The sequence below is a fragment of the Cervus elaphus genome, chromosome 4 (assembly GCF_910594005.1).
Source record: "Cervus elaphus chromosome 4, mCerEla1.1, whole genome shotgun sequence".
In the NCBI taxonomy this organism is placed as follows: Eukaryota; Metazoa; Chordata; class Mammalia; order Artiodactyla; family Cervidae; genus Cervus; species Cervus elaphus.
Window position 1 is genome coordinate 46,742,702 of NC_057818.1, and position 25,174 is coordinate 46,767,875.

The 25,174-nt window shown below is 49.5% G+C and overlaps 3 protein-coding genes across 7 annotated transcripts; 1 reads left to right on the forward strand and 2 right to left on the reverse strand.

Annotated features, from left to right (window-relative positions):
• Positions 1 to 846: 846 nt before the first annotated feature.
• On the reverse strand, positions 847 to 8,662 carry NFKBID (NFKB inhibitor delta). 2 transcript variants are annotated; one of them, XM_043893707.1, is made up of 12 exons: positions 8,532 to 8,662; positions 7,057 to 7,157; positions 6,817 to 6,877; positions 6,228 to 6,445; positions 5,784 to 5,974; positions 5,597 to 5,702; positions 5,333 to 5,479; positions 5,167 to 5,218; positions 4,926 to 5,074; positions 2,664 to 2,780; positions 2,213 to 2,377; positions 847 to 1,513 (listed from the first exon to the last, which is right to left on the reverse strand). In XM_043893707.1, exons 4-12 carry the CDS (start codon positions 6,231 to 6,233, stop codon positions 1,460 to 1,462), a joined length of 987 nt encoding a protein of 328 aa, XP_043749642.1. In that variant the 5' UTR covers positions 6,234 to 6,445; positions 6,817 to 6,877; positions 7,057 to 7,157; positions 8,532 to 8,662; the 3' UTR covers positions 847 to 1,459. The 2 variants fall into 2 exon arrangements, with proteins under 2 accessions (XP_043749642.1, XP_043749634.1); XM_043893699.1 differs by lacking the exon at positions 8,532 to 8,662 and adding an exon at positions 7,800 to 8,067.
• A 141-nt stretch (positions 8,663 to 8,803) lies between these two features.
• HCST (hematopoietic cell signal transducer) lies at positions 8,804 to 11,417 on the forward strand. 3 transcript variants are annotated; one of them, XM_043894173.1, is made up of 5 exons: positions 8,821 to 9,041; positions 9,990 to 10,085; positions 10,468 to 10,491; positions 10,906 to 11,037; positions 11,268 to 11,417. In XM_043894173.1, the coding sequence occupies exons 2-5, from the start codon at positions 10,043 to 10,045 to the stop codon at positions 11,306 to 11,308; spliced, it is 240 nt and encodes a 79-aa protein (XP_043750108.1). In that variant the 5' UTR covers positions 8,821 to 9,041; positions 9,990 to 10,042; the 3' UTR covers positions 11,309 to 11,417. The 3 variants fall into 3 exon arrangements, with proteins under 3 accessions (XP_043750091.1, XP_043750108.1, XP_043750099.1); XM_043894156.1 differs by lacking the exon at positions 9,990 to 10,085 and having other exon boundaries at positions 8,804 to 9,041; XM_043894164.1 differs by lacking the exon at positions 8,821 to 9,041 and having other exon boundaries at positions 9,943 to 10,085.
• Positions 11,418 to 11,554: 137 nt separating this feature from the next.
• On the reverse strand, positions 11,555 to 14,485 carry LOC122688255 (transmembrane immune signaling adaptor TYROBP). 2 transcript variants are annotated; one of them, XM_043894148.1, is made up of 5 exons: positions 14,337 to 14,485; positions 13,930 to 13,956; positions 13,636 to 13,770; positions 13,435 to 13,478; positions 11,555 to 11,790 (listed from the first exon to the last, which is right to left on the reverse strand). In XM_043894148.1, exons 1-5 carry the CDS (start codon positions 14,389 to 14,391, stop codon positions 11,725 to 11,727), a joined length of 327 nt encoding a protein of 108 aa, XP_043750083.1. In that variant the 5' UTR covers positions 14,392 to 14,485; the 3' UTR covers positions 11,555 to 11,724. The 2 variants fall into 2 exon arrangements, with proteins under 2 accessions (XP_043750083.1, XP_043750073.1); XM_043894138.1 differs by having other exon boundaries at positions 13,435 to 13,481; positions 14,337 to 14,482.
• Between the last annotated feature and the right edge of the window lie 10,689 nt (positions 14,486 to 25,174).

Sequence of the window (25,174 nt, forward strand, 5' to 3'; positions counted from 1 at the left end):
CATGTGAATGCCATTGTCCAGCCCAAGCAGGCCTCCAGCTGACTGCAGTCACACGAGTGACCAAAGCAAGACAGCAGAACTGCCCAGCTCAGCCCAGCCCAGATTGCAAAATCATGGCCAAAAAAAGTGGTGGTTGTTTTAAGCCTTAGGTCTTGGGGTAGAGACACTGGCCCGCACCCTCAAGTGTGCCTGGTTTGCTGTCCGTGAGAGGCTCCAAGCAGTGGGGACTAACACGGGTCAGAGGGCTCTCTGGAGGGATGAGATTGGAATGGAGGCCAGAGCAGAGGCTGTGGGGCAGATATGAGAAGGGGGCTGTGGAGGCCTTCTGTCTTTAGTTAAGGTTTCTCCAGAAGCAGAGGCTCAGGCAAGGATTTGAGGACATGATCACCTGGAAGGGCCAGAAAACACTGGTGGGGGAAGCAGGAAGTGACGCAGAAAAGGGAAAAAGCTGCCACAAAAGGGCATGTTAGCAAGCCAGGACCAGTGGGTAGAGAATTGGAGGCTCATTCCATCAGGGAACTTTGAGAGCCCGTGCAGAACACGCACAGTCATCCCCACTGAGGGGGTGGGCCTGGAGCATTTACACACCATCTCCCTTCAATCAGTCACTGGTTGAGGGCTACTGAGGTGGGAAGAGGCAAAGGGGGCACCAGGGGTCTGAGAAGGCCCACAGGCAAAGACTCACGTGCTGGCCCTGGCAGGCAGACCACCAGGTGTTGATGGTAAGGGTGACAGGATGTGGACTTGGCCCCCTCACAGTGTCTGCTACAACACCCCACCCAGACACGTTCACCCAAACACAGCTCCTCAGTCGCTTCCCTGCACCAAGGATGAGCGATTAGATAGTAATGGTTCCAGTCCAGGTTGAGTTTAATCAGGAGTTTCAGAGAGGGGAGGGGATTCACTAGAAATATCGAGGTCTGGGACAGGGGCCTGGTTGAGTCGACTTAAAAAGGCCTAGGGGACTCTAACTTAGGAGAGTCCTTCCTATGTCTCAGGGTTAGGGACCTGAAGGGGTTGGGTCCAAGGGAGGTCACTGGGTCATCTTGGAGCTCTACTGGGATGGTACCAGAAGCTGTTTTGGGGGGTACTCCAAGTACCATGTAAGGGATTTATATCTGGGGTTCCAGATGTAAAGAGGTGAGTTAGCAGAGGGGACCCTGAAAGATCCTGCAGGGGAAAGGGCTGGGGGTCTAGGGTGTTTCACAGAAACAATCAAGGGGCCTCGATTTCACAGAAATCATCAAGGGGGCTCCTTGTGGGTGGGGGAGGGGTATCATACCGCCCCAAATATTGGGGACTGTTTACCCCCTAGCAGCCATTTTGGGGTTTTAATGTAAGACCCCAAAGGCTGGACATTGTCCACATACATTATCACGAATTTGCAACATTAGCATACGCTGGTTGTCCCACAGGACGGTGGGGACTGGAAAATCAGTCCAGGTTCTGGGTTTGCGTCCTAAGAGGACAGGCCTGGGGGTGCCACTCGGCTCCTCTTCAACAGCTGCCGGAGCTGTGAACAAAACAAGACGGGGAGAAGTTTGAGAGGCTGCAGGGAGAGATGGGGCAGGCGCACCCTGTGAAGCTGGGGGTCAGAGAGAAGTGAGTCGAGTCAGATGGGTTTGAAGGTCAAACGTGTGGGAATGGGGGTTAAGCCTCATGCACACAATGAATCAAGGCTCCTGAGCAAAGGTGTTGCTGGCTGAGAGTTCTCATCTTGGGATTAGCATTGAGGACTGGGAGTCCAAAGGGAGAAGCTAGGAGTCAGAGTCACATTTGCGGGTCAGAAGTCCCACTTTGAGGTCAGGACTAAAAGTCAGGGGGCTGGAGGTTATCCTGGGGATCAAAGGTCACACCTTAAGGTCAGGTCAGGATTCAGGGTTAAAAGTAGAGGTCATACTCTGAGGTCAGGGTTTAAATAGAGATTAGGAGGAGTCACCTTATCAGGCAAGGGAGCAGACACTGAGGTCCAAGGTCACTTTTGTTTTTTGGCTGTGCTGCATGGCATGTGGGAAGATAGTTCCCAGACCAGGAATCAAACCCAAGCCCCTTGCAATGGAAGTGGGAAGTATTAACCACAGCAAGGTCACATTTTGAAGTCGAGGTCGGAGAAGGGTCAAGGTCACCTTCTGACACCACAAGTCACCCTCTAAAGTCAGGAATGGATGGGGTCAGAGGTTCACCCTGCAGTAAGGGCTGGCTCAGTGCTCACCCCCTCGGGGCCCGGCCCAGGCCGTAGCAGGTGGACAGGCTGCTCGTTCTCCAGGTTGCGCAGTGTTGGATCCGCTCCAGCTGCCAGCAGACGGCGCACAATGGCCTCCTGGGCCGGCCCAGGGGGCAGGGCGGCCGCCATGTGGAGGGCGGTGTTCCCATGGGCCTGGAGACAGTGAGGGGAGGACTGCTAAGGATGCAGACTCAGCTGGCCTGGGCTCTCGACCTCACACTCTCTATACTACCATGTTCATGTCCCCTCTCACGTCCCAGAGCCCTGCTCCACACCACATTCCACACAGCCCTCTGTCTATGCCCAACACATGCCCCTGGTCTAGGTCCACATCCTATACATCGTCCCCTCCACAGCCACAGCCACAAGACCCCCAGCATCCAGCTGCCCGTCTCTGCCACATCTCACCCAATCTGCACATTCCAGCCCAGGCCCCTACCTTCATGTTGACAAAGGCCCGCAGGTCTCCCCGAGGCAGTGCCAGGAGCAGCTGAACCAGGGTTGGGTTGGCGGCCTGCACAGCCAAGTGCAGAACAGTCTTGTTGCTCTTGATCTCCTGTGGAGAGGGGAACGGCAGAGGTCAGGCCAGTCCTCATACCCAGGCCTCCACCCATGGAGCCCAAAAGCCTTTAGAGACTCTGTTCCTCTTTTGCAAGCACCCATATGTGCATTATACAGGTGCATGCACTGTGCACTCTACAAGAATACCAGATTTAAGGGGGTGCCATTCAGATCGTGGAGCAGTGGTAAAGACTTTGCCTGCCAATGCAGGAGACACAAGAGACATGGTTTCGATCCCTGGGTTGGGAAGATCCCCTGGAGGAGGAAATGGCAACCCACTCTAGTATTCCTGCCGGGAAAATCCCACGGACAGATGAGCCTTGCGGGCTACAGTCCGTGGGCTTGTAAAGAGTCGGACACAACTGAGCAATTGAGCGAACACAAGCACACATTCAGATCATAAGCACCACTGAACTGTATATTCATTAAGACAGTTTTCAGGCCCAGGTATCATTGAGAAAAAAACTCCTTTTCTAGTCCTCCAAAGGAGCTCTCTGGATCTCTGAACTAGCAGCTGCCCTGGCCAGCCCACATTCTACTGAACACAATAAAATGCACCCACATCCCACATGGACTATTTTATCTACAAGGATGGGAGCTGAGAAGCATTTATCAGTGGACTACCTAAGCCTATATCTACTTCCATACTGAGTAGCTCTCTTCACATTTTGAAGCAAATAAAGACATTTTCCACAATGAAACTTTATTATGTGCCTTCAAAGAATCCCTAATGATAATAAACATGAAAAATTGTGTGTTTAGACATAGAAAACAAACTTATACTTGCTAAAAGGGAAAACAGGGTGGGGGAGGATAAATTAGGAGTTTGGGATTAGCGGAAACAAACTACTACATATAAAATAGACAAACAAGGTCCTACTGTGTAGCACAGGGAACTAGACTTAATATCCTGTAATAAACCATAATGGAAAAGAATATGAAATAGAATATGTATATATATATATATGTACAAATAAATCACTTTGCTGTATACCTGAAACTAACATAATGTTGTAAATCAACTATACTTCAATAAAAATTTTTTTAAAAAGGGAAAAAAAGGACATGTCACTGCAATGTGTGGGCTTTATTTGGATCAAAGTTTTTTTGGGGTTTTTGTAATGAAAAAAATAAACGTATGTTACTGTGCTTGCATGCTCAGTCACTAAGTTGTGTCCGACCCTTTGTGACCCCATGGACTACAGCCTGCCAGGCTCCTTTGTGCATGGGATTTTCCAGGCAAGAATACTGGAGTGGATTGCTATGTCCTTCTTGAGGGGATCTTCCCGACCCAGGATCGAACCCTCATCTCCTGCTTGGCAGGGGATTCTCTACTGCTGTGCCACCTGGGAAGCCCGTATGTTACTTTAGAGCCAAACAAAAATTTGAACACAAGATATTTGCTATTATGAGATTGTTAATTTTTTTAAGGTGGAATAATGGTACTGAGGTTAAAAAGAATTCTTATCTTTTAAGACAAATATTTATGGGTATAATTTTACCCATAAAATTATAAGCTTGGATTGTACTTAAAAGTAATATGGGGAAGTGGAGAAGTGATAACCCAGCAACTCATAGCTGGTTATTTATGTTGGGTAGGTGGAGTTTATTATATCAACATTATTTTCTGTACTTTATCTGTGTTCAAAGTTCTTAAAACAAAAATATCCAAAACAATGAGTGGATGTGTAATTTTTTCAGCCAGCCTTTGAAGGAGCTACTGGCAGGAAGGAGGAGAATATATGTATTAAGAGCTAGATTCTAGGGTCAGGCCACCTGGGCTTGAATCCCCTCTCTGACACTTTCAAGGTACAAGATTTTTGAGTCCTTGAGCCTCAGTTTCATTATCATTAAAATGGAGAAGGCAATAATAGCACACACGTCAAAGCGTGTTTGTGAGAATTCAATTAGCTAATCAGTGAAACTTAGTGTTTAGTAACAGTTAAGTGCTTGATAAATATAAGCTAAAATCATTAATATTATTCCCAGTTGACAACTGGGGCACAGAGAAGTGAAGTAACATGTTTAAGTTCACGCCACTGACAAGGGGCAAGTCAGCATTTATTTAGCCTTCTTGGACATTCAAGAACTCCCATCCCACATGCCCTCCTGGGGGCTAGCTGTCCACTGCCCAGCTCACCTGGCTGGTGTGATCAGCACCCATGTGCAGCAACATCTTGACACAAGCCAGCCTGTCCTGGGCCTGGGTACTCAGTACTGGGGGATATAGGTCAGGAGGGTGCATAGCCACGTTGAGGGCCAGGATGGCTGTGTGGAGTGGGGTGAGGCCTGCAGAGCAGAGACAGTGAGGACTTTACATTTGGAGCACTCCCCCGACCCAGCCCCACCTGCCACAACACACTGCCCACCATTCAACTTACCCTCAAAGTCTCTGGCTTCTATGTCAACCCGAACCCCTGAGTTAATTACAGCCTGGAGGAGAAGGCAGAGAGTTGGCTTAGAGTCTCTCAGGGCCGTGTAGCCCTGAAAGTCAGGATCTAGGCAATCTAGCCCATCCCACTCATCCCACCTGCCAAATGGACATACCGAGAGGACTCTTGGGAGCCCATACGTAGCGGCCACGTGTAAGACAGAACGTCCTTGATGGTCAGTGGCGTTGGGTTCCGCTCCCAGGTTCAGTAGATCCTCCACAATCAGGGGTTGGTTGGCAGCAGCAGCCACCAGAAGAGGGGTCTGCAGGTGTCAAGAAAGGTCAGTTTGGGCCCCCCATCCCCTACCCTTTGAAAACCAGGACCCAGGCCCCCAGCCCTTTTGTCCTCAGATCCAGGAGACCAAGCCTCCAGCCCTCACCTTGCCCTTATGCTCACGAATGTCCAGATGTCTGTACGCTTGGAGCATCTCAGCTGCAGCATATGCTGCCCAGCGCAACCCCCGCGCCGCAAACAGGTGCAGGAGCCTGGGGACAGGTGGGGGGCAGCAATGAGCACAGCACCCCAGCTGAGCAGGAAGCCCGCAGACTCCACTCCCCTGTACTCACGTGTCTCCTTCCTCATCCTGCGCCAGCAGCTTTTGGGGTCCTAGAGCCAGCATGTGAGCACGGGCAGTGTCCAGGGATGGTCCAGTGACCACAGGAGGCAACTGTGGAGGTCCTGAGGGGAGCCCAGAAGCCCTCCAGGATCCTGCCTGTGGCAGGGAAGGGTCTGCATAGAGCCGAGTGTCCAGGGGGTCCTGAAGGGGGTGGGGAGAGCCAGTCAGCTGAGAATTCCCTCTTTCCACCACACACATACACATACACATACAGAGTGCTAGGCAGAGTGGCTGCATGTTCCACCTGCGGCCAGTAACCCTGGACCTTTGGGTCTCAGTTTTGCCCATCTGAGGAATGGGCTCCTAACCCAGACATCTCAGAATGCTGTGCTGCATAAGGGCAACTGGGCATCTCAGGGACCCTTCAGCATCCAGTTCCCATTGTCAGTCTCACCTCCATCCCCAGGGGAAATGAACACGGCCGCCCTGGGTCCGAGGGTGAGTAGAAGTCAGGAGTCAGAAAACTTTCAGCAGCAGAAGCAGGATAAGAGTAGAGGCTGTCCGTGTAGGCAGCATGCGTGTTGGGGTCCCAGTCTACAAAGCCAGTGGGGGGCGCCAGGCTGCCAAGTCCAGAACCCACAGTCTCCTGGTGTGCAGGGAAGTGAGTATGGCCTGTGTGTGAGAGGAGGAGCAGGGGCAGGCCGGGTTACCAGAGTCAGGGAACTGGCAGCCCAGACAGGAGCTGTATGAGGGCCCAGCGTCCCCAGGATAGAGAAAACTAGTACCTCTGGGGCATCAAAGGGCTGGAGGTTTGGACTGTGGGGGCCTAAATGCCTGAACACTGAGTGAGGGCCTAGACTCCAGGCTGGGAGCCTGGGCCCCTGAAGGACTACGTGCAGAAACTACTGAGCTCCAGAGAATCTGGGAGATCAAACTGCTACCAGGTCTCGGCAAAAATGAGGGCCTAACACCTAAGTTCTGGAAAGTTCTAAGAGAGGGGATATTTGAGTCCCTGAGGGAACCAAGTGAGTTTCCAGACTTACCAGCTTCACCCTCATTCACAGATGAAGTCAGGGGCTGGGCCAGGGGAGGTGGGAACTGTCCCTGTGGAGGCCGAAACAAAAAGAAACAAGGGGGCATTTATCCAGCAGACTTCTCGGCACCCATTCCCCACCTACAGGGCATCTAAGTCAGGACTACATCTCTCATCAGCCCTGAGGGCCCTTGCCCACCAGGACATGGCCTCATGGGAGTTGTAGTTTACAGGGCGTCCTGGGGCTCACCGGTAGCCCACCGGCGTCTGGCTGCTGCTGGCGGCGCCTCTGTTCTTCTAGCAGCTTCTTCACCGTCTGTGACGGGCAATGGCTGCGCTCATTCCGGCTCACTGCGGGGTGAGGAGGGAGGGAAGTTATCAGGGGTCTTTAAGTCACCCAAGGGCGCGGGGGAGTGGATCTGAGCATCCTCCTCGCCCTCCCGCGCGGAAAAAACTGGCACACTGCTGTCGCCTGAGAACTCCAAAGCCAATCTAAGATTTCGGGTGCGGCGCCGCAGCCGCCTCCGCCGTTTCCTTCCTTTTGCTCCGCACTTTCCCCTCTGACCCAACTTTCCACCAGCGTCGTGGAAACTAAGGAAGGGGGTGGAGGACGCCCTCTGCAGCCCCCCTCCCTCTGACCGCCACTTCCGTGAAAAATCCCACCGCACCCCACCCCCAGATCTCCCAGTCCTGAGGAATTCGGGGGGATGCCGGGCTTCCCTTCACAGAGACGCACATCCAGGTTCCCAAATCTCTGCCCTAGAAGCTGCCCTGATACTTTTCCTCGGGAAACCAGATATCCGAGTTCCCAGCCCTCTCCCTAAGGAACCACGAAGTCAACAGCTCCCTGGCTCTTCAGGGATCCAAAAGTTCGGATCTTGCCCCCTTCTTCAGACCCAGGAGTTCAAGCCCCACCCCACAGGAGTCTGGGAGACTCGCAACCTCTACCCCAGGACCCAGGACTCCGAGCCTCAGCCTACTCCCCTCTAGGACCTGGGAGTCCCAGTTTCCAGACTTCTCGTTCACGCGACCCCAGAAGCCTGGGCCCTCGGCCCTCACCCGGTTCGGGCGGAGAAAGGGTTAAGTGCGGGAGGGCGGACTCGGAAACAGCCCAGACGCGACGCGCTGACGTCACGGCGCTCACGCAAGGGAATCTTCCACCTCCCTCTTCCTCTCTACCCGGTACACCAGGTGTCCGGCTCCGAAACAAGATGCGTGGCCAAGCGTGGCGTTCGTGGAATCCCCGCACATGGGGAATTCCTGCTCAGACCGAGGACCCGGGCCGGGTGGCGACTCGGGAAATCCCAGGGTGGGGCCAGGGTCACGGGCAGAGAGCATCCCTGCGGCCAAGCCTTGGACCTTGTCTATCTAGACCTTGGCCAATTTCAAACGCCCCCAAGGACTCAATCCAGCCTCTTTCTAGAGTATGGCGGCTGGGTCGCCAGTCCCTCCTCCTAGGACCCAGGCAGGGCTCGGGCTTCCCAGCACTTTCATCCCCAGGACCTAAGACTCCGGATCCCCAGTCTTTTAGCTCTCCGGACTCGGATCCCAGAATCCCAGGCGCTCCGGTATCACGACCCAGGACTTTGCACCCTCTGCCCCCTGCACACATTGGGTTCTCACTCTCAGCTTGATGCTAGACCCCCTCACTCTTGATGTCCATCTTCGGCCCCCAGCCCCTCTCTTAGGGGCCGAGCGTACCTCACCTCCCCGCCCCCCAGTTACCTCGGGGATTCCGTGGTGCTGATTGCGGGCCCCCAGGGCCCCGGCCTCGGCGCTGCGCCAGCCTCGCTGCTTTCCCGCGGAGCCGCCGCCGGGTCCCCGATCTTGGACCGGGTCCCCCCGCGAGATTTTAAACGCAGATTCTGGCCCCGCCCAGTCCTGGGCAGGGCCCCGCCCACAAGCCCGGGAGTCCCCGCGGTGCGCTCGAGCGAGTCTGGTGTCTGAATGGGCGGAGCTTATTTTGTAGTCCCGACTCCAAAGTCTCCTGGGAAAGAGGAATTGGGAACCCTATCTTCAGTCTGAGGGAGAAGGTGCCTGGGGTGGCGGACTCCTGAAGGAGGAGGGAACTGGGGACCCGAATTTCTGGATCTTTGTCCAAGTGGATGTTGGAGGCCTTGACTTCAAGGCCGTGGGCTGGTGGAGGTTGGGAGGACGCTGCCAGTAATACCAGGTCCAGGGAGAAGGGTGCTGGGGTTCTGGACTCCTTGGTCTCAAGGGAGGAAAGGTCTATAGGTAAGAGTGATGTAGGTGGACTCAAATTTCCCCTCTTCCCCACATCACATTCTTTTTCAGGGGCCAGTTCTCATTTGTTCATTCCTCGTTAAAAAGAATTTATTACTGCAAGGGAGGCAGTTTGCTGGGTGCTGTGGTGTAGCTGTGAACTAAGCAGGCAGGAATCCCCAGCCCTCAAGCAGACTGTCATTCCAGTGGGAGGCTCGTTTCTCAGTTCCCATCTTGGTGACCATGTATATCACATTTCTCCCCTGCTTTCAAGACTGTGCTCTCCTGGTTCTCCTCCCTCACTTGCTGCTTCTTCCGTTTTCCTGCCTGTTTACTCCTCTTCACCCTTTCTTGGTGGTGGGGGAGGTGGTGTTTCTCTGTCTCTACTCACTTCCTTGATGATCTCATCCAGTCTTATGGCTTTAAATACCATCCATGAGCCATCAGTCCCCAAATTTACATCTCCAGACCAGACATTCCATGAACTCAAAGAGGCCACTGTGGTCTTCAGCTTCTCCGCGGGGAGCTCTATCAGGCATTTCCAACTCCGTTTGCCAAACCTGGGCACTTTTTCCCCTAAACCTGCTTCCCCTCTTTCTCCATCCTGTCAAAGGATTCTCTGTCCTTAATTGCTCAGACCAGAATCTTCGGTCATCCTGGATCCCTCTTTCTCATACACACTCATATCCACTCCATCAGCAAGTTTTGTCATCTCTACTTTAAAAATCTCGCCAGAATCTCCCCAGTGCCCACACCCTGGTCTACCTGTCATGTCTCACCTGGACAATCATAGCAGCCTCCCTGTTCTCTCTGACCCTCCCCCTGGTTTGTCCCTGAAGGCAGTCAGAGGGATCCATCACCTCTCCCCCTCCCACACAGACACACAGGAAGCAGGTGGCCTTGTCACCAGCAGGGTGACATCCGCTATTGCTGCCTCTCCACTCCCCCATTGTTCCTCAGGACTTCTCTGGTCCAAAGCCCTTTGAGAGGTCCCTTCCAACCCCCAGCCCACCATGGTCCCGCCAGCCAACATCCTGTTCCTGCTTTTGCTCCCAGGTGAAGCCAGTGGTTTCGGGGGCTGGGGCGGGGGGTTTTAGAGTTTTGTGAACAGTTTGGGGTGGCATCTGAAGGGAGAGGTGCTGAGGGCGGGTCCTCCCAGTGCCCTTTCCTTTCCAGAAATGAACTTCTGGGCCGGTTCTTTGGGAAGGGAAGCTGAATTTGGATGGCTGCCTGTCCATCCCCTTCTACTGCTGGGTCTCTGCCCCTACTTCTGATTTCCTGTCTCTCTCTGGGTCTCTGGGCACTCCCCTCCTACTTGGCCCCTCTTCTCATTTGATCTCTCCGGAGTGGAGGTTATTTCTCAGGGCATCTCCTTTCCCTGCGCCCTGTTTTGAGAACCACCTCTGCCCACTGATCTGCCTTCCCTCTCCTTCCACAGTGGCTGCAGCTCAGATGACCTCAGGTGAGAAATCAATCCCCCCTCCCCTTTGCAGCACCACCTCAGGTCCTGCTTCCATTCCTAAAGTGTGGCCTCTGAATCCTGAATCTCACTTCTCATCCTCGAGTTGGAGCCGCCAGAGGATCTGCAGCCCTCTCTGGGTCCCCACGTCACCATCCTCATCACCAAACTGAAGGCCCAACAATGCGCCAACCCCCCGATCTGTCTCCAGGGGTACTCACTGTGCCCAAAGCACAGTCCTGGGAGCCCTAGGACATCCCCAACTTCTCTCTGAATCTCCAAGACCCCTCTCCTTCCCCAGGAATTCTGGGACAGCCACCCCCAAAGGGATTTCCTTTGTATCAGATGCCTGAAGCCCAGCCTTGAGTGTCTGGAAGCCCCCTCAGCCTCCTTCTGGTCTTGGTCCCCCCGCTTCAGGTTCCTGTTCCGGATGTGGGCCCCTCTCTCTGCCACTCCTGGCAGGCCTTGTGGCTGCGGATGCTATTGTGTCTCTGCTGATTGTGGTGGTGGTGTTTGTGTGTGCGCGCCTACGCAGCAGGCCCCCCCAAGGTGAGAACAGGGACAGGGCTGGGCCTAAAGGGACAAGATGTCCCCAGGGAGGGGGTCCCCAGGGCGGGCCCCCCCTCCTTGGGCAAGCCCTCGAGGTTCCGGGGAAACCCTGGGGGCGGTGCTTGGGGGAACTCCTGAGAAAACCCCTGAGGCTGGGGGTCCCCAAGGGGGTGGAGATATGGGTGGGAGGTGGGTGGTCAGGCCTCATGCTTTCTCTCCCCCACCCCCAGAAGATGACAAAATCTACATCAACATGCCTGGCAGGGGTTGACTTCCCTGTAACTGCAAGTTTTGACTTCTGACCCTCTCATCCTGTGTGTGGGTGGTGGCACAAGAAAATCCACCCTGCTTTGGGGCTGGAATAAAGCCATTGAAATACCTCTTGTTCTAATTCTTTCTTAAAGAACCCAGGTTCCCCAAAGGCTTCTTCTCATTTATCTGTTTTCTGGGTCCTTGATCCCCCCAGGGCCCCATATATCCCCACCCCATCTGCCCAGGGATCTGGAATAACTCAGCATTGTTTGTGCACTCCAATGTTTATTTGGGGGCAGTAGTGGGGAGAAGTCTGACATCTCATGGAGGCCACTCTGTGGATCTGTGTCTTGATGGGATTAGGAGTAGAGTGCTGAGCAGGCATCAGGAATGACTGGATCCAGGCATCAGGTTGTTGACTGCCCTGCTTTGGACTCATTTGTAATACGGCCTCTGTGTGTTGAGGTCGCTGTAGACATCTGTCCTCTGGCCTTGGAGCTCCTAAGGGATGGAAGGGTGTGGACCATCAGTGAAAGGACCACCATGGTATGGACCAAATAAACTGAAAATCTAGCTTTCTTCCAGGAGCTGGCAAGGCCCCTGGCAGCTTCTTCAACTTTGTAGCCATGAAAGAGATCTAGATTTTATTCAAGGGCATTCAATGCTCCCTTCTTCCCTCTGCCTCACCATTATGCCCCAGGCAAGGGGCCTTTGGGTGTGCTCTTCTCTCTGCCTGGAACACCAGCCCCCCATATAGTCCCATGGGAGGTTCCTTCTCCCCCTTCTAGTCTCAGCTCATGGCATTTTCTCAGAGAGGCATTTCTTTTTGCCTTTGACCACATGGCATGTGGAATCCTAGTTCCCTAAGGCCAGAGATCAAACCTGGGCCCCCCTGTATTGGAAGCACAGAATCTTAACCACTAGACCACCAGGGAATTCCCTGAGAGGCATTTCTTGATTTCCTCATCTTTAGTTTCTCCTCCCCACACCCCAGTCATTGTCACATCAACCTGCTTTATTTTCTTCACACTGCCTCCCCAAGTGATCTTGTTAATTTGCTTCAAGACTGTCTCCCCAACTAGGATGTAAGCTCACCAGCATCTAGCCTATACAGGCCCTCAACAAATTTTACCAAAGGAATGAATAAATTGGGGCTTTGCCCTAAAATGTCACTGCCTCCCAGTAACTGGAAATCCCCCTGAGTCTTCTGGTCCTCATGGAGCCAAACTTGAGATCCTTATACTTTATAGAGAGACTTTCAAGCCACAAGTGACGCAAACCAGAGCTGGTTGCAGACAAATAAAACAGACTTCACAAAGCAAGTTTCACAGTGGGGGTGGGGTAAGGGTCTGTGGCCCCAAGATGCCTGCCTCAGATAGAATCCCTAAAATCACATACAAATGCCTGGTCTGGGAGTTCATCTTTCTGGAAAGGGTCTGTTTGTCTTCCATTAGTTTCTCAGAGGAACTCATGACCCCGTAAAGGGTTAAGAATCACACTGACAGGAGGTGGAAGATGGAAAGATGACATTTGCATCGTGGTTCTTAGTTGCGGCCTGTGGGATCTAGTTCCCTGACCAGGGATCGAACCTGAGCTCCCTGCATTGGGAGCGTGGAGTCTCAGCCACTGGACCACCAGGGAAGTCCCTGTATCATGGCTCTTAAGGAGGGTTTCAAGGATACTTGCACTGCCCGTAGATTATATGCACAATTTTGTATTTTTCGTACTGATTTTTCTGAGGAGTCTCCGGCTTTTGTCAGTTTCTCAAAAGGAGACAAGATCCGCTTCCTGCCCCCCACTGTTAATTCTAAAACTCCTCATTTTAAAGTTACCAAATTAGGGTTGAATTATATCCTCTGCTCTTCGGAGGACTTCTCTGAGAAATCAGCATGTCCTGGGCTGGGCTTTTCCTGCCTTCTGGATGAGGCAAACCATCCCTGAATTTCCCCTCCGCACATTTTAAGCTGAGTATAAGGTCGTGATTGATCACTGAAAGCAGTTTTGGACGCTTCATCTTCAATGTTTGAGGAGCTCCTGGGAATGTGGCTTCAGGGTCTGGGTTCTGCGGGGACTGGGGGAGGGATGTTTCGGACAGATAACCACAGGGCCAGAGTGAGAGATGAGGCAAGAACTTGGTTTCCTTACCTGATAAGGCGACTCTGTCTCCGTGATGTGCTGTTTCCGGGTCACTGCTGGTGGGTGGGGTGAGAATTGGGACTATTTTCTTGTTCCAAAGTCAGCCCCTCCATCACCTCCCCTTGGGTGGTTGTGACTTGGGAGTTTACCCTTCCCTTGCCAGGCAAGTCCTCAGAGGGTCCCAGGCCATCCCCAGCCAGCCCCACTCACCCTCCGCAGCCCCTCGCCCCCGAGGGACCAGCCGACCCAGGGAGTACACGGCCAGGGCGATGAGGAGGGTCAGCACCAAGTCCCCCAGCACGATCCCGGCCAGCACGCCCGGGCTCACCGAGGAGCAGTTGCATTCTGGGAATGGATGTGGTACAGGAGTCAGGGGAGACCCCCGGGAGTGGGAGTCGGGAGGAGGTGTCAGTCATCGGGGGGGAGGTGTGGAGAGACTGGGGAAGGGTCCGGAGGTGGGGTGGTTTGGGAGGAAGGGCGGGGGATTGCAGGGTCTCGACCTACCACTCTGGGCCTGGACGAGGCTGAGACCTGAGGAGAGGAAAAGAAGGTAAACTGAGACACGGGGCTGTGACTGCGGGGTGGGCATAGAAGCTGGGGAGGGTGTCTCCTGATCCCCGGCGGGCACGAGAGGGAACTGGGGGCTGTCATCAAGGCCTCTGGACTGTGTTCCTTCTACATCGACTTGTCCTGTCGCAACACTCTTAAGAGTCCCCTCCCTCTGCTTCTCCCAGAGGCTAAATCTTGGGGCGGGTGGGGGCGCAGGCTCTGGGAGAGACTCATAGGGTTTGGGGGGCTGGGGATCTGCTGCGGTCCCAACAATACCTCTCCCCGCTTCGATTCTCTCTTTCCGCCCAGCTCCCTGCCCTGCCCTGTGCTGAGCCCAGAAGCTGCAGAAGCCCCCAACTCACCACCCACAGTCAGAAGGAGAGATGGGAGCCTGTCGGAGGGTCTAAGGCCCCCCATGATGCAGGTGACGCTGCTGGACACCACAGTCTAAGGCGACTGGGATGTGGTGTAGTGTCCAAGTAAAGGAGGAAGTCTGAGGTGGGTGGTGGCAGGAGGGAGGAGGGGACGGTGGGGGAGGAGGGACAGAGACAGAGACAGACATCACCAAAGAGAGTCAGGCCAAGACACCCCAGGCTGCAGCCTCCAGTAGTTAGAATGAAGGGCGATGGGCGCATGTGTCCATTCAACCTTCACCCCCAGACAGAGGTCCGCCATCACTGTCACAGGAGGGTCTCTGGCTGACTGTGATTGGAGCTAATCTCTGCCTCTTCCTGGCTGGACAACCTTGAGCAAGTCACTCAACCTCTCTGGGCCTCAGTTTCCTCACCTGTAAAACAAGGAGTAAAATAGTACCTACTCTGAAGGGTGTTGTGGGGGTCAAATGAATTTGTATCTCTAGAACAGGGTCTGACCCTTGTCAGCTTTTTATAAGCACCAGGTATATTTATTTGACAATCTGAACCTTGTAATGTTCATAGGATATTAAAAGATACCACCAGGATATGGGTTCCAGTAATGCACAGGCACCCTGTCCAAGTGTTAATGCATTTAAACCCAAGCACACCATTCTGAGGCGGCTTCCCTGGTAGCTCAGTTGGTAAAGAATCTGCCTGTAATTCAGGAGACTCTGGTTCGATTCCTGGGTTGGGAAGATCGCCTGGAGAAGGGATGGGCTACCCAATCCAGTATTCTTGGGCTCCCCTGGTGGCTCAGCTGGTAAAGAATCCACCTGGAATGCGGGAGACCTGGGTTCGATCCCTGGGTTGGAAAGATCCCCTAGAGGAGAGATAGGTTACCCACTCCAGTATTCTTGCCTGGAGAATCTCCATGGACAGAGGTGCCTGGTGGGCTACAGTCCATTGGGTCGCAAAGAGTCGGACATGACTGAACAACGAAGCATAGCACACCCTTCTGAGGTACATGCTTTTATCCCATTTTAGAGAAGGATAAAGACACTCGGCCAAAGTGACACAGCAAATAAAGGTGAACCCAGGACCCAAAGACAGATATCCGACCCTTAAAGAAAAAGAGAAAAGAACCAAGATGGAGGCAAGGGAAGGAAAAAGTGGTGACCAGGCAGAGAAAGAGGGAGAAGACTAGGCAGTCACACAGATGCACACAGCACAGACCCAGGCCTAGGGCTTTGGGGTGAGGCAGGTGGGGGACAATGGGTGACACTGGGCCAGGCCGGGCTGCCCCTACCAAATGAGGAAGTGGCTGGAAGCCTGTACTGAGGGAGGCCACCCAGGAGATGACAAGGACTTTTAGCCCCAACAGGAGAGGAGCCAGAGCTGGGGAAGGAGGAACCTGAGGTTAGGGGCTATAGGGGGATGGGCCAGTGGCAGGAAGCCCCGTCCAGGCGGCACACCCACAGCTCCCCGGGCCTGGGCTCAGGAGAGAAAAAGGGGAAACTGGATGCCAGTCATGGGACAGACGCTGAATGACCTGTTGGAGTGGGGGGTGGGTAATTGGAGTCCGGAAGAGAGTCACAGCCAAGTCCCAGGCAGCACTGGCTATTAAACGCCACCATTGCCCAGGCCTGGCCGAGTCCTGTCACAGAAGAACCAACATGCCGCCGCCACCACCAGGTCTGGAATGAACAGGGCCTGCCTGCTCAGGCGTCTCAAGGTGGCTGAAGCCTAGTGAGCCAGGGGCAATCGGAGACCAGAGGAAGCTCTGAGCCAGGAGGGCCCTGATCTGACTCAGGAGTCAACAGGCTCCCCCTGGCTGGGCATGGGGACCTGACTGTTGGAGGCAGGGGTGGGAGCAGGGGGCCAGGATGCGGCAGCAGCGGCCCAGTTTCTTGTGAGGATTTTGTGAGGTCTGTGAGAATCAGGCCTGCCTGCACACAGTAAATGCTCAGTGAATGTTAATCATTATCAATATCATTGTTGTCATTGTTACTAGCAATTCAAGGCTTCCCAGGTGACTCAGTGGTAAAGAATCCACAGACGCGGGTTCAATCCCTGGGTCAGGAAGATCCCCGGGAGAAGCAAGCGGCAACCCACTCCGGTATTCTTGCCTAGAGAACCCCATGGACAGAGGAGACTGGCGGGCTATAGTCCATGGAGTTGCAAAAGAGTCGGACACACCATAGTGACGAAACAACAATTCATGTCTCCAGTTCTGGGCTCCCCTTCAGAGAAAAATCCTCCTTCTACCTTTCAGCCTCAGCCTCCTGATCTGACTCTTCCAATTCCAGCCAGGCCCAGGCTATCCCCAATCTAACAGCCCCACACCCAGGCACCCTCCAATCAGAGGCAGCCATAGGGTTGGGTCGGAGTCTCGGGGTCCCCCTTTGGCTGCTGAGATGTGGGGAAGTCCGAGGTGTTCCAGTGGAATGGGCTGAGGTGGTGGAAATGTGAAGCATTCCAATATTTTAACTACGGGTACAGCTATACTCCCCAGAAATGGAAATGGCAGCCCACTCCAGTGTTCTTGCCTGGAGAATTCCATGGACAGAGGAGCCTGGTGGGCTGCAGTCCATACAGACCCTTGGGGTCGCAAAGAGTTGGACACAACTGAGGGACTAAGCCCAAGCATAGCTGTACTAGTACAGACCCTAATATGCCAGCTGGTCTCCAGTCCAGGGTCTCCATCCCACTGGGGGAAGGAAGAGACCGAGATGGAGGGCAGACCCCTCCCCGCAGTGCCCAACTCCAGGAAGCAGGGCTGTCCCGAACCCCACGAGATTTGTAAAGTGTCTCAGACTCTCTTGGCAGCACCCCAAGCGTTGGGGAAGGTCAAAGTTGACTTGCCCAGAAGACAGGCCATGGGTTGAGTCTATGACAAGCTCGCCTCTGTGGAAGCTACAGTCCCTTCCCCTACTCCCTGCTTCCATTCCCCCAACTCCTGCCAGCGTCCACCCTCCCCCCAGCAGCCAGGGGAAGCTTTCTGAAAAGTGAGGCAAATCACTTACTTTGTTAAATGGCTGAAGGGTTTGAACAGACACGTCACCAAAGAAGAGATGTGACTAGCCGAGTAACATGTGAAAAAGCGTTCAACATCATTAGTCATGAGGGAAATACAAGCTAAAACCACAGTGAAACACCTCTACACGCCCACTAGAGTGACAAAAATTAAAAAGACCGACCCTGTCAAGTGTCAGCAGAGATGAGGAGCAATTGGAAATGTGGAATAGAACCACTACCTTGGAAAAGAGCTTGGTAGTTTCTCATAAATTTAAATAGTCACAGGGACTTCTATGGTGGTCCGGTGGTTAAGTATCTGTCCTGCAGTGCCAGGGGCATGGGTTCAATCCCCGATTGGGGAACTAGGATTCCACATGCCTTGGAGCAACTAAGCTGGTGCAACACTGCAATGGAATATCCTGTGTTGCAACTCAGACCTGACATTGCCCCCAAAATAAATACATGTATTTTTAAAATTTAAATAGTCACCTACACATAGATCCAGCAATTCCACAAAAGAAGGCATTTACTGCAGAGAACTGCAAACACATATTCAGGGACTTGCCTGGTGGTCCAGCAGATAGCACTCAGTACTCTCAATGAAACCAGGCTGGTGGGAATGGGGCACCTGGGTTCAATCCCTGGTCGGGGAACCCAGGGATTGAACTCCCAAATACAGCAACTAAGCCTACAAGTGTCAACTAAAGAACCCTGCACACCTCAACCAAGGGCCCACATGCCTCAGCGAGCACCCAGTGCAGCCAAAATAAATAATAAAATTTTAAAAATTAAAAAAAGAAAACATATGTTCATAGAAAGACCTGTCCATCTCTCTGTCGTCTCCTCCTTCCTCTCTTCCCCTTACTTCCCCTACTGGGGCTACACTAGCCTTCTTGCTGTTTCTCAAATAAGTCAAGCTCATTCTCACCTTAGGGCCTTTATACCTGCTGTCCCCCATGCAGAATTTTCCTCTGGGCCTCTGGCCACTAGACTAAAGACTGTATCTCCTGGCTTCATTGCATTTAAAAGGCCATATGACTTCGCTCTGGCTGATGGGCCATGTTGGAAGTGAATGAGCAATGTAAAGGCCATGGCTTTCATGAAAGGGTACACTCTATGCTTCTTCAGTTTTCTCATTTTCTGGAATTTCAATAAGGGAGGGATCACATTAAAACAAGTGGATGAGGGCAACATGATAAGGACAAAAGAGCAACAGGATAGAAGGAACCTCTGTACCCATCACATTGGAGGAGCCCTGAACTCATGAGAGAGAGAAACTTCTACCTCATTTAAACCACCCATGGTAGGTAGTCTTCAAAAATAGTCACCAAGATTTTCTTCATCTCAATATGTACATACTATCCCTCTCATCAAAAATTATAGAGGGGGAACTTCTCTGGTTGTCCAGTGGTTGGGATTCCATGCTTCCACTGCAGGGATAGTGAGGGGCACAGGTTTGATCCCTGGTCAGGGAACTAAGATCTCACATGCCATGTGGCATGGCCAAAAATAAATAAATTTAAAAAAATTTCCCTGGTGGGGAACTCAAACCAGGGTTCTGTGACAATCTAGAGGGGTGGGGCGGGGAGGGGGGCAGCAGGAAGGTTCAAGAGGGAGGGGATATATGTACACCTATGACTGATTCATGTTGATGTATGGCAGAAATCAACATAATATTGTAAAGCAATTATTCTTCAATTAAAAAGAAATAAATTTAAAAAAAAAACCTTCCATGGTGGTCTAGTGACTAAGTCTCCATGCTCCCAATGCAGGGGGCCCAGGTTTGATCCCTGGTCAGGGATCCCACATGACACAACTGAAAGATTCTTTGGGCCACAACTAAGACCAATCACAGCCAAATATACACACACATATATTTAAGTTACAGAGTCCATTTTCCCTCCTCTTGAATCTGAGCCAAATTCATGAGCTGCTTTGACTTAACACAGTGAAAGTGATGCTGTGCCAGTTCTGAGCCTGGGCTAAGAAACCTTACAGCTTTTGCTGTTACTCTCCTGGAACCCAGCTGCCATGCTGTAAGGAAATCCAAGCTCCCTTCCTGGAGAGTGAAGTCATACAAAGAGGCCCTAGAGGATGAGATACCATGAGGAGAGAGAGGCCACAAGGATAAAATCCAAGGAACCCTGGCTGACAGGAAGTGCCCAGGGCCCCAAAAGATCCAGTCATCTTGGATCTTCTGGGCCCTTCCAGCTGCCAGTTCAATGCAGAGCCCCTTGAATGACCCCCAGGCAATACCATATGAAGCAGAAGAGTCATCCCGTCAGCTCACAGAATAGAATCATGAGAAACAATGTTGTTTTAAGCCACTACATGTTGGGATGGTCTGTTACAGAGCAGACAAAGGAAACAGCCCTGTTACTTTGGGGACCTTGTGCGTGTGTGTGCATTAAGTCCCTTCAGTTGTGTCCGACTCTGTGACCCCACGGACTGTAGCCTGCCAGGCTCCTCGGTCCATGGGATTCTCCAGGCAAGAATACTGGAGTGAGTTGCCATGTCCTCCTCCAAGGAATCTTCCCTACCCAGGAATCAAACCAGCGTCTCTTATGTCTCTGGCATTGGCAGGCGAGTTCTTTACCACTAGTGCTACCTAGGAAGCCCTAGGGGGCAGGGGACCTTGCAACTACAGCCAAGTCTGTAGTTTCAAATGCCCTGCTTGAACTAGGTGAGTTTACAGGGTGAAGTTTGTGAAGATTTGGAGGTTAGTGCACACATGATTGAAAGGGAAAGCTGAGCACCCAAATATCAGAAGGAAGGAAGTGATGGAATTTTGGATGAATCTGGATAGACACACACCTGTACGACAGCTGCAAGGAAAAGTAGGAAAATGGATTTCTGAGGAGGTTGAATTCATAAGGTAAGAAATTCTTAAAAAGTAGAAGACAGCCAGAAAAAAAAAAAAAAAAAAAAGAGAGATGATGTTTGGAGGGCTCTGGACGTCTGGCATAGAAAGCATGAGAATTGTCCAAAATACCAAGGGAACCAATCCATCCAGCCTGCCTTACCCTTCCTAGGTAAGATAATAGTTTGAGTCTTTGGTTAAAACAAAAAGAAAAACCACGGTGAGATACCACTATATGTCTATTAGAATGGCAAACAGCAACAATAAATTGACAATATCTAGAGCTACCAAGGATGTGAACAGTTGGAACTCTCATGCATTGTTGATAGAAGTGCAAAATAGTACAGATACTTTAGAAAACAGTTCAGTTGTTTCTTTGAAAGTTAAACATATTCTTATTGTATGATCCAACAATCCCATCACTTTATATAAACGGCATCATGTTATACACACTGTTGTTTTCATATAGTTCCTTTACATTCAAGCCTATTTTGTGTTTACCCTTCCCCATCTCCTATCCTGACCGAGGTCACCAGTGTTGCCAACGTTAATAGCCTGAGTGTATCCTTAGGTAGTTTTCGCCACCATCACTCAAATAGGCAAACACACACAAACACACACACACACACATATATATATACACATACACATACATAAGAGATTCATTTTAATTATTGTTTGCAATCATACCACCAATAGAATCACTTCTCTGCATCTTGCTTTTCTCTGTTAAAATCCCTTCAAATCAGCTTGCAGAGTTCTAATTCATTTGTAATGACTGCATTGATGATATGGGTGAACCACAATTGATAAATCCATCGAGCATTACATTAATTATATTTAAAAGACCTTCATTTTATGAATGAAAACTCAGCCACTGTGGTCTAAGATGCACGCCTACCACCAGCGCCGTTTATATAAAGTGATATATGTAAGACCGTGTATATCTGAATAGAAAGAAGTATGAATGTGTAGTCAAGTGAATGTCAACAGTGATATCTCTGGGCAATGGGATTTAGATCATTTATATTTTATTATTTTTAAAAATTTGGTTGTCTTTTTTTTTACAGGGGATTTTTTAGTATATATAATTGGGGGGAAAGATATTTTAATTTCAGAAAACATGACAAATAAATTCAGTTTTGCAGAAGAAAAAATAACAGGACTTTTTCTGCCAGGAATGGTGTTCTAAAGAAACCAAAAACCATCTCCATTGGAGAACAGATAAAAATGCAGGGTGAAATCTATGGGGAAAAGAATTATTAAAAGCAGCAAAACACTAGTTAGAGGGAGGGCTTCCCAGGTGGTGCCGTGGTAAAGAATCTATCTGCCAATATAGGAGACGCAAGAGACGCGGGTTTGACACCTGTGTTGGGAAGATCCCCTGGAGAAGGAGATGGCAACTTACTCCAGTATTCTTGCCTGGGAAATCCCATGGGCTGAGGAGCCTGGTGGGTCACAGAACATGGGGTCACAAAGAGTCGGACATGACTGAACATGCACACTAATAAGAGGGTAAGGAAATAGTATTGAAAACTCTGAATGAAACAAGAGAGGAGTTCAAAACTCAAATGCCTTTGGGACAAACGCCTTCTTTCATGCAAAAGATGGTTTGAGCAAAAGTAAAGGCTCAATGGAGCTCAGAATGGAGAGTCTGAACCTCAGCTCTTCATTTTAAGCTGAGACCTGAAGGTCATCAAGGTATGAATGAACCAGGAGGGACTTCCCTGGTGGTCCATTGGCTAAAACTCTGCACTCCCAATGCACAGGGCCCGGATTAAATTCCTGGTCAGGAAACTAGATCCTACATGCCACAACTAAGAGTTCATATACTGCAGCTAAAGATCCTGCATGACAAAACTAAGACTGATGATCCCAAGTGTCACAACTAAGACCTGGTGCAGCCAAATAAATATTTCAAAAAATCTTTTGATGAAGAGCACTACCAAAAACCTACAGCTAACATCATTTATGGATAAGTATTAAAATATCTAGGCTTCCCAGGTGGCACTAGTGATAAAGAACCTGCCTGCCAATGCAAGAGACTTAAAAGACATGGGTTCGAGACTTAAGAGATGTGGGTTTGATCCCTGGGTTAGGAAGATCCCCTGGATGAGGGCATGGTAACCCACTCCAGTATTCTTGCCTGGAGAATCCCATGGACAGAGGAACCTGGTGGGCTATAGTCCATAGGGTCACAAAGAGTCGGACATGACCAAAGTGACTTAGCACACATGCATTTAAATATTTAATGGTCAAATATTAAAAGTTTTCCTTCTAAGTGTGGAATAAGACAAAGAGAGATGCCTGTTGTTATTGCTTCTGTTCAATTTTGTCCTGGACACCTTAACTCTGAAGGAAAGCAAATAAATAAATAAATAAATAAAAAGTTATTGACATCATTCTTAATAGATTATATGATTCTGGCTAAAGAATGTTCAGAAGACTCTACAGACTAATTTATTAGAATTCATAACAGAACTTAGCTAGGTAACTGGATATAAAATCAATGTATAAAAATCAATTTTATTGCCACATACCAGTCATAAACCAAACAAAGGTGGAGAAAAGTAACCATCTATATTAGCGTAAATGATCTGGTAATAAATCTAATTGGTAATAAATCTAACAAATTGTATGAAAAGCCTGTATAAGGAAACTTTGTAAAAGACTTTTTAAAAAATCTAGATAATGGTTTGATATACCATGTTATTGGATTTGGATAGCAGTTTCCCTTGAATTTACCTATATGTTCCATCCATTCATAATCTAGATTTTAAAAGCTTTTTTCTGTGGAACTTGCAGGTGGATTCTAAATTTTATACTAAAATGCAAAGAGCCAATTATAACAAATATACTTTTAGTGAAAAACAAGGTGATAGTTTCCACCCTAGCTGATATCAAGACTTTTTATAAAGCCAGACTTCTCTGGTGGTCCAGTGGCTAAGACTCCATGCTCCCAAAGCAAGGGCCAGGGTTCAATCCTTGGCCAGGGAACAAGATCCCAAATGCTACAACTAAAGATCCCACTGCTGCAACTGAGACTCAGTACAATCAAATAAATAAATAAAAATAAATATTTTTAAAAAGACTTGTAAAGCAATGGAAATTAATTCAGCGATTGGTGAACTAGAGCAGAGATTCTAGAAGTATACCTATGTACATATGGCCCCGTGACTTGTGATAGAGGTTTTTACTGCAAAAGAAAAAGACGATCTTTTCAATAAATATACTGAGTTTGCTATCTAATTGGATGAAAATCACATTAGACTTCTACCTCATACTAAGCACAATAATCAACTTTAGGTAGATCACAGACCCAAATTGAAAAATAAAACAAAAAAGTTTTTAAAAGATAATGTAGCATAACTGCAAGGAAGAGAAAAGATTTCTCCTTTTTTAATTTTTAAAAATTGAAGTATAGTTGTTTTGAATTAATTGTATTAATTTGTATTAATAATTAATTAATACAATAATTAATTTGTATTAATTTCAGCTGCACAGCTAAGTGATTCAATTATACATATACATATATATATATACTTTAAAAATATTCTTTTCCATTATGGTTTATCACAAGATATTGAATACTGTTCCCCGTGCCATAGAGTAGGACCTTGCTGTTTATCCATTCTATATATAATAGCTAACATCTACTAAGATTTCTTAATCAAGACTCAAAAAGCACTTACTACAAAAGACGAGATTATTACATTTGGCTAATCAATATTAATAATTTGTATTCATCAAAGGATGTCTTAGAGTGATATGGCTATATATTTATATTTTAAAAGGTCTTTACTGCTTAGAGATACTTAATAAATTTTTTTGGATAAAATAATAAGACTTTTAGAACTTGTGTAAAATAACCCAAGGGGGAAGAAGTGCAGGTAGAAAAGAAATGAGATTGGCTATACACTGACAGACTACTTCCGTGGCTCATTTGGAAAGAATCTGCCTGCCAATGCAGAGGTGTAGGTTCGATCCCTGGATGGGAAAGATCCTTGGGAGAAGGAAATGGCAACTCACTCAAGTATTTTTGTCTGGGAAATCCCATGGACAGAGGAGCCTGGCAGGTTACAGTTCATGGGGTCACAAAAAAGTCAGACATGACTCAGCAACTAAACAACAACAAATACACTGACAATTGTTGAAGCTGGTGATAAGTCTATGGGAATTCATTACACTGTTCTCTCCACTTTTGTGTATGTTTTGAGATTTTTCCATTAAAAAGATACCTTTACCAAATGGTCAGAGTGGGAGAAGATAATTCCAACCTATAATGTGGACTAAGGATTTGAGTAGGGCATATAGAAGTAACTCCTTCAAAAACAAACAGCCAACCTCAAAAGAAAAATGAAAAAAACTCTTAAGCAGATCCTTTACACAGGAGGAAATCCAAATGGCAGCAAAGGTATCAATAGGTTCTGAAGTTCAGTGGGAAATGTGAATTAAAATACCTTCCCCTCAGGACTTTCTGAGCAGTCCAGAGATTAAGACTCCACATTTTCAAAGCAGGGGACACAGGTTTGATCCCTGGTGGAGAAACTAAAATCCCATTTACCATGCGGTGAGGCCACAAAAGGACACCTTCCCCTCTATACCTAGAAATGACAAAAATGGCAGAATCTGACAATACCAGGTGTGGGTGCTAAAAGATAGGGAGCAACCAAAACTCCCAAACACTGCAGAAGGAGTGAATGGCAGTGGTTTAAGCACTTTGGGAACAATTTGGCACTGTTATTCCCAGTGACACAGAACTTCTGCCTCTCTATCTATATCCTAAAGAGACTGGTTGATGTACACTAGGAAGCCTGTGTAAAGCTCTTCATAGCTGCCCTACTTGCAAAGCCCTTCAAGAGAAACAACACAAATGTCTATCAGAGGAAGATGGATACATACTTTGTAGTAGATTCACACCATAGGACACTATGTGATAACGAGAATAAATATCCTAACTGTGTAGAAT